The sequence below is a fragment of the Paraphaeosphaeria sporulosa genome (assembly GCF_001642045.1).
Source record: "Paraphaeosphaeria sporulosa strain AP3s5-JAC2a unplaced genomic scaffold CC84scaffold_1, whole genome shotgun sequence".
NCBI classification, from domain to species: Eukaryota; Fungi; Ascomycota; class Dothideomycetes; order Pleosporales; family Didymosphaeriaceae; genus Paraphaeosphaeria; species Paraphaeosphaeria sporulosa.
The window spans coordinates 244,711-252,377 of NW_017253360.1; the positions used below are offsets into that span (position 1 = coordinate 244,711).

General features: G+C 45.9%; 2 protein-coding genes across 2 annotated transcripts; both read left to right on the forward strand.

Moving 5' to 3' along the window:
- Window positions 1-2,358: 2,358 nt before the first annotated feature.
- Window positions 2,359-3,019, forward strand: CC84DRAFT_1170159 (uncharacterized protein; the record flags this gene model as incomplete). The annotated part of the gene is made up of 2 exons (XM_018179839.1): window positions 2,359-2,470; window positions 2,781-3,019. The coding sequence occupies 2 exons, from the start codon at window positions 2,359-2,361 to the stop codon at window positions 3,017-3,019; spliced, it is 351 nt and encodes a 116-aa protein (XP_018041583.1).
- A 1,644-nt stretch (window positions 3,020-4,663) lies between these two features.
- On the forward strand, window positions 4,664-6,104 carry CC84DRAFT_1210890 (uncharacterized protein; the record flags this gene model as incomplete). Its single annotated transcript, XM_018182331.1, has 2 exons — window positions 4,664-5,023; window positions 5,070-6,104. The coding sequence occupies 2 exons, from the start codon at window positions 4,664-4,666 to the stop codon at window positions 6,102-6,104; spliced, it is 1,395 nt and encodes a 464-aa protein (XP_018041584.1).
- Window positions 6,105-7,667: the final 1,563 nt, after the last annotated feature.

Below are 7,667 nucleotides of genomic sequence, written 5' to 3' on the forward strand. Positions count from 1 at the left end.
GATCTAGGAGTTTGTTACAAGGGGTTTCTACGTACCTAACCGTAGGTTCGTACCTTATAGGTATTTAGTAATTCGAGGGTAAGGGATGGCGGTACCAAAGAGGTTGGGTGAATATCCTACACCATATGATAGTATGATATAATAAATATTAAGAGAAGGCTAATGGTCCGTATAAAGACGAGTGGCTTTAATTTAGATATAAAAGTAAGCTTTCGAAGTTGACTACAAAGAATAGAAATGTTTAAAGAATGTCTAAGACTATATACCCGTCTTTCCATCCTCTATAGTCCTGGTCTACTCCCTCGCCAATGCCTCCTTGGCGGGAGCAACTTTCTTCTAGAGTATCTTGCTCCCTCGCTAATACCTCCTTGGCGGGAGCACCTTCCTACTCCCTCACTAAGGTCCTCTTGGCGGGAGCATAGTCACGTAACCACTTATACTAACGTAACTAGGGTGGTCACTTAGCGTCCTCTAGTGTGTTAGCCTTTAGATCCTTTGCTAGGTTCTTTCCGTATAGCACCTTTATCTTCCTGTAGTAATTCTATGTGATCGTAACACTTAAGTGGGGAGAAGTAGCTTATATTAAGAGGCTAGAGGAGATGGCTTGTATGCGTAGGCATATAGAGGGTGACTATCCTATATTCTATATAGTAGGTATTAAACTCTAGGGTAGCGTGGCTGCTATGGCCATCTAGGATGAGTAGACACTAGGTGCCTACTATATAAGCCTCTATATGCTAGTTAAAGTGCTCTAGCTAGGTAAGCCCTAGTAGATCTGTGGTCTAGCCATTGTTGCTAACTATGAGTGACTAGCTAGTAGGTAGGCCATTATACTAGCTGGCTTAGTAGAGCTTACTAGACAGGATAATAAGGGGTAGTATAGACTAGCCAGACGCGTAGATGTACTTAATTATTATAACCTAGTCTCTATTGCCTAGCTGTACGCGTACAGCACTACCTATAGTATCTAAGCTTGTAACCACCTTAGATAATAAGGATCTAACACCCATCATAAAGCCAGTCTTATTAAAGTTATAGGTGTCTCCATCCTATATGCCATACGCCTGGTGCGTCTCCTCCATAAGCTTATACTAGGTAGAGATCCTAATAGGATCCTCATATAGGGCACGCTAACTATAGAACTTCCTGTCCTACTTTGTCTGGAGCTCTGGCTAGGTCTTAATAAAGTGTGATACCCAGTTCTTGCCTATAGGAGCTGGAGGAGGAATCTGGCCACACGTATTAAGTAGATTATCTGCCATCCGTTGTATGTCAATGATCTGGGGTGGAAATCCTCGTTGGTCCAGGTCTAGGATCCACTCTACTAGAGCTTGCTCCTCTATAGGGTGTAGCTTTTATTTTAGGGCGTTGGCAATAGCTTGTGGGCAAGCACCTGCTATTCGATTCTGTAACGGCGACTTTTAATCTATTTATTCTGAATTGCGTGTATTGAAAGAGCTAGTCTGCCTTCCTTCTGGGATTGCTGAGTGCTTTGGGTGGGCGGCATGGCGCGTTGTATAGAAGACGCGTCGCGATTTTGGTGGGGTGCGCCGATGACTGGTGTGCGCTAATGAGTGGTGGAACACGTTAGGCTCATAATCGCGTCACGTAATAGTTCTAGCGCGTCGGCTATGAAGCGTGCTTTCAGGAACGTTAAATGTTGCTGCAGCGCGATTAACGCTCTAGATCTGATTCTGATTGATAGCTAAGATAGCTAGGGAGATATCTGCTTCATTATAGGGCAATTGAATAAGTGTTGGTTGAGCCATTATAGTTGATAGGTGACGCGTCGGAGAAAGTTGGTGGGGTTCGCAGCTCGCTTGTATCCGCAGCTCGCTTGTAAACACGTTAGCCTATTTTTTATGTTATTCGAATCTGTGTGTGACGGTTTTGTATCATCTGAGTCTCAGCGTTTAGGTTGGCTGGCCTTTCTTTCTACGCCTGAGCGTACTTGAAATCGTATGTGCTGAGGAGATGGATCATTGTCACGGTAACCCCAGGCTACCTGACAAGCATGGATATACTGCTGGCAGCAGTATAACTCTGAAGTATCGCGTGCCGGCAGCCAGCCAGTGGAACAGCACACGGGTGACCCGTCTGCAGAAAGCGAACAGGCGATAGGCTGCAGAGCAGTCAGTAATGTATCTGTAGCAGTACGAGCCGAGGTTGAGGCTGTGTAAGGAGAATACCACGACAGACGTCTTGCACCTAATGCGCATAAAAGTCTTGTCTTGCGGGGCGCGTATTAAAATTACCTAAGCCCTCGACGCTCACACCTAAACAGCGATGCACATTCTCTAGGTTCTTTCGTGAATCACTCGCTTGCCTGTACATTCTCGATAAGGTGGCGAGGTAGATATGTGGAGAGGACAAGGCGAACAGGCCTCTCGCTGGCGGGGGCGCCCGAGGTTTCAGCAATCGGGAGCAAGGCTTTGCAAGACAGCAGCAGGCGCAAGAGTGGTTGCGGTGGGTATGCGTCGGGTGGTGGCCGGCGGGCTGACGAGCTGCCGTTCGTGCTTGTATCTCGAGCCTCCGACTGGAAGAGCTTGACTCTTATCACCATCGCTGTAACAACGGTCAGTTGTGATCGCGAAAAGAGAGCTGTTTAAGTGCGTAGCCATGGTGGGATACGTCAGAGGAGGTGGATAACATCAACGCTCCACCACCTATATGTTCAAAATGAGCTACTCCACCATGATATCACTAGGTTGAGGGACGCGCTAGCAACAAAGAAGAAGTGTACAAGGCAGGTCAAAGCCCTACATCTACAACAGCGTAAGGAGTATCATGGTGGATCAGGGTTCTGGTCACCAAGGAAGGTGAAGGAGGCGCAGTTCAATCTATCAAGGAGCGTGAGGATAAGGAGGAGCAGCTTCAAGAAGCAGAGACAGCAGAGCTGAGGAAGGCAGCTAAGCTGTACAGGGAGAAGATCCAGCAGGACAAGCGTTTTGCGCGTGAGGTTGCGAAGGAGGCAAAGGAGAGGGAGAGGGCTGAAAAGGCAGCTCAGCGTGGTGCCTAGAGGTCTGTCCATGACGCTGAAAAGGCTCTGAAATTATCCCAAAAGAGTTGAAGAAAGGCCCCACAAGCACCTCAGCAGCTTAGAAAGCGTCTTAAACGTGTAGTTGACAATGTAGCTACTGAGGAGGCCTCGAGTGCCGCCTCAGCACTCCGCCCAAGATTACGCGGCGCGGCCGCAACGTTAGGCTTCCAAGTAAATATCTGTAGCATAGTTGATCGAAATCATCGGTAGAGCACTCCACCAAAAAAATTCGCAGCATTCGCTACTATATGTGGCTCTATAGCCTCATTTCTCGTAGAGCTGTTACGGTGTTGTGCGTGCATCACGCGCACGGACACGTTACCACCTCAACATCAGAGACAATCTGTCGCGACAGGGCCCTGCTGATTCCCACCGGGGTGTTGCACTTTGGCATGTTTACGCTTCTCTCGAACAGGTCGCTATTTTCTCGTTAGTGGGAGAGTTGCGCTCGGCGATCCCGACTATGAAAGTTCCTGTCTGACTGTTGGGGTCTATGGTATGCATGAGCTGAAACGCGATTGATAACGTGGTCGTACGAAATAATCAGAGACGTCGAGCCAGTTCCGCGCCCGCCTTGTACCACACCTGCAGCCGCGGTGCTCAGCCCGGACTGGAATGTCTTCAAAAATGCAACGTACTTACTAGTCTCCATCAACAACTGTCCTGCTCACAGTAGACTAAAATCTAATAGCTTCATTGCATGTGCACGCTGGAAGGCAACGTCAAACTTGAAGCTCAGAGACATTAGGAACGTTTGGCTTTTGAACCGGATATGCGCTCATTTCCACTTTTCGCAAGACTCGACTGGTCAATCGCAAGGCAAAATGAAGCTCGCGGAGGGGCCATGTTAAGATACACGACATCGCGTACGCATGACCTTATTGTGGCATTATTCGTCCGAATCGATTTGCTTCGCGCATCAAATCGCTTTGGGAATGCGCAACTTCCCTGTAGAAGGCAGTTGCCTGGGGTGAGCTTCACGCCTTTCGGCCACTTCTTACGGCAGAAGAGCTTCGTGATCAAATCCTTTTTTGTCTAGACTAACATAGCCCTTTTCGGTGCGACCCAAGAAACGCAGAGAACGGTTCGATACCGACCTAGCAATCCATTGGTCGCGCCATCGGTGTGGTGGCAGTGTTCTCGCCAAATCGCCAAATCAGCTGAGGGGCCGTACCTTGCTCGATTCGAATGACAACAACCACCAAGAAAAAAAAGGGAAAGAAGAAAAAAGAGCTCGAAGGCTCGGTTCAGCTCACTCGTTGTTGGGATTGGTCGAAGAGAAATGGTTCAAAACAATCTCAGCTTATGGTTTTTGATCTGGAAAGAGCTCAATTCTTTGCTGTGGGTGACAATCGCAGTGCGGCTGTATGAGAATGTCTCAGCCTCGGCGTACAACATTTGAAGATCAATATATTGCTGTGAGACCCTACCAACTAATCGTAGGAATGGGCTTGTCTGTATCACCTTGTCTCGGCTTCCTTACTAATTCAACTCTTATCGGTAAATGCTGGCACCTCATTCCACACGATGACCGGCCTCTTGATAGGAGGCTCCAAGCAGTTATAATTGAAGAAAATCTCCAAGAAAATCTTTTCTCGTCTCTTTCGTTGTCATTCTCTCATAATGGCCGACCAAAAAAATCGCACATGGATTCCTGAGGACTCGAAAGCCCTGAGGTATTCTAACTGCACTTCCCCGAGCGCCTGGCTCGTTGAATTTATCGGCAGCATGGATTTGTTATCACTTAGGACCGTGGACGCTATTTTCGAAGGCTACGATTACTATTGGCGAGAGAACAACATTACAAAACCAAAAATCGACGAGGTTCTCAATTGGGTTCTCAACGTGGACGAATGCGACGGCCAGAGTATGTGTGGCAGCCACCCGGTCTCTCAAATCATAGATTATGCATTCGATCATTGCCAAGCCGATGTCTGTCGGGGATTACCTTGGCAAGGTAACGCTGACCAAGCTGGGAGAGGAGTGAGCAAATCTTCCTGATAAGTACCCAAAAAGCTGAGACATGCAGATGATCTTCGCCTATGGCTCCCAAGCCGTACTTGTAACGATTTATCTTATCATCTTGTTCATATCACGGATTAGCAAACTCGACTCGACAACTGACGCTCGATCCACCACCAAAACAGGTCAAACGCGGACGCTGTTAAGAAGAATCCATGATTCTGCTCGCGAGACACTGCGCACATTTCTCGATGCGTCTCTATTGTTCAGTATTGCGATGATTATCGCCGCCATTGTGACCGCAAACATCGCTTTGGCATCCGTTCGCAAATTGGAGACCGAGCACCTCTCAACTGGGATCATTACAAGAGAGCTCCCTCTCAACAGTACAGTCCAATTGTCCGCCTTTGCGGCATTGCTCAGCATCTTCCCGGCGATAGCTCTGCATTCGTCAGCATCAAGTCTTCTTCGACGCAAAGTCTACCGCCAAAGTGTTTGGATACTGGTAGGCGTATTAGTTGTCCTGATGTTTGTTCTCAGTAGAATGGCAGGAAGTGAGATTTTCACCTTCCACGATAAAAATGACGAAGATATGACCTTTAACGGAAAGGCTTTGTTTGAAAATCTCTGCATCGACAATCAGGTGCCGTCGCATCTTAGGCTAATTGTCTTGGTTTTCTTCATCTCCCTGAGTGCCTTCGGAAGTATTTACATATTATCCATGATTCCTTGGATCCAAAAACATCTGGAGAAGATTCAAGATGCTTTGAGTTCCATGATGGCTTTGTTCGCGACCATAGCCATGTGGATAGCATTTGGCGCATTTTACTATTACCGAAAGCAGGTGGAGAAAAACGCCGGCGAGACAAACGAGAACCATAAATGGACATTTGGTCAGGTCATCGGATTGTGTACCTTCGCACCGATCGTCGTCGAATTCCTCTTCGTCCTTGTTGAAAGACCCGAAAAGGCATTAACAGGTACGATGTCCAAGAGATTCCAGGTTAATTCTGTCAAACACTCGATCGAAGAAGAGCAGACATATACAGAGATAGGATTCTCGGATGAAGTCCCACTTCGGGTGGTAGAACGGGCCAAGTGAGTGATTGGACTGGAATGGACGCTGGGGCAGGGCTACCCCCGAAACAAGCTACGGAAGTGAAGATATCTCCTGCATCCTCCACAGATATGTGGCTTTTGGATCCAATTTCTCAAATTCTTCTCTAACTCTAAGAACTTCTCATTGGCCAAGTTGGTTGCTTCCTTCCTAAATGAGATATTTCCAGGGTTCCGGCTCGAGGTCTTTAAAAAATGGCCGCTTCTAAGCCTATTTCCTGGTTGTTTAGTTTACATACTTCCTTACTTTCACTTAAAAATATCTTTGGAACCTTCAACACTTGTTCTGAGCTGTTTCCCTTTTGACATACATAGTTAATGTCGCGGTTTACCCTGTTAACCTCAACACCATGGCTCGGTCCAGCATCGCTTACCCATGCTCTGTACTACATCGCTTCACGAGCACATATATATACCACAATAGCTAGTATTCAATCAATCTTCAGTGCCTAACAATTTCTTCTGCCCAACGTGCGATTTATCCTCAACCGCAACAGAAAAAGAGGCTGAACGCTAGCGCAAGAAAACAGAGAAAGAAAACACTAAAAAGGCTATAGAAACTTCCCAAAAGGGAAAGAGGAAGACTTCAAAGCCTCCTGCAAAGAAACAGAAGAAAAAAGCTCGTGTAGAGGCTGCTGCAGAGGTGTAGGTTGAGGCTCAGGATGATCTAGCACGTGATCCTTCTCCAGTAATCACTTCAAGACGTGGCCGCAGCATTAAGCTCCCGCAGAAATTTAAGTAGTACATCTTTTTTGCAGTAGATACACTAATGTATGGCTATTTTAGTTGGACCTCTACTTCTTTGACAACAACAAAGACTTTAAAGATAAGAAGAAAGTTATCTTCGTAGCCACCTACATGCGAGGCGATGCTAGAGATTAGATCCAACCCTACGTTACTAAGTACCTAGGAATGGACTACAATAACTATAAGGAGGAATATCTCAACCTCTACGCCAACATAATTAACATTATTAAAGACTACCTAAACTTTAAGAAGAGTCTCTAATAGATATTTAGAATTACCAATAAGGTACCCATAGCTAAATAAGCCATCTAAACCATCACGTAGAAACGATCCGTAGTAGAATATATAGCTAAATTTAGGAAATATACTATATAGATTAAATGGGAGGATGAATCCCTAATAACTATATATAGATAAGGACTTAAGAGATTTATGTGCGAAGAACTCTTACGTAGTAGAGCATAAATTAAGACTCTTGAAGAATTATACACTAAAGCCATTAGGATTAATGGAGAATGGTTTGCACTATAATAAGAATTCCAAAAGAACCTAAGAAATGTTAGTTTTAGAAAGGTAGTACCTATTGTCTATAGGGCGTCACTAAAGGCATATAAGGGACATTAGCAGTCGTGAGGCAACTATGGATACGAACTAATGGAAGATGTCCAGTTTAATTATATGGGTAAAGGAAAAGGAAAGGTAGGCTTTTATAAGCCTAACCCATGCGTCTTAGATAGAAGTCGACCCAAGATAACTAAGACCCGTAAATGTTTTATATATGGCAAACCAGGCCACATCGCTA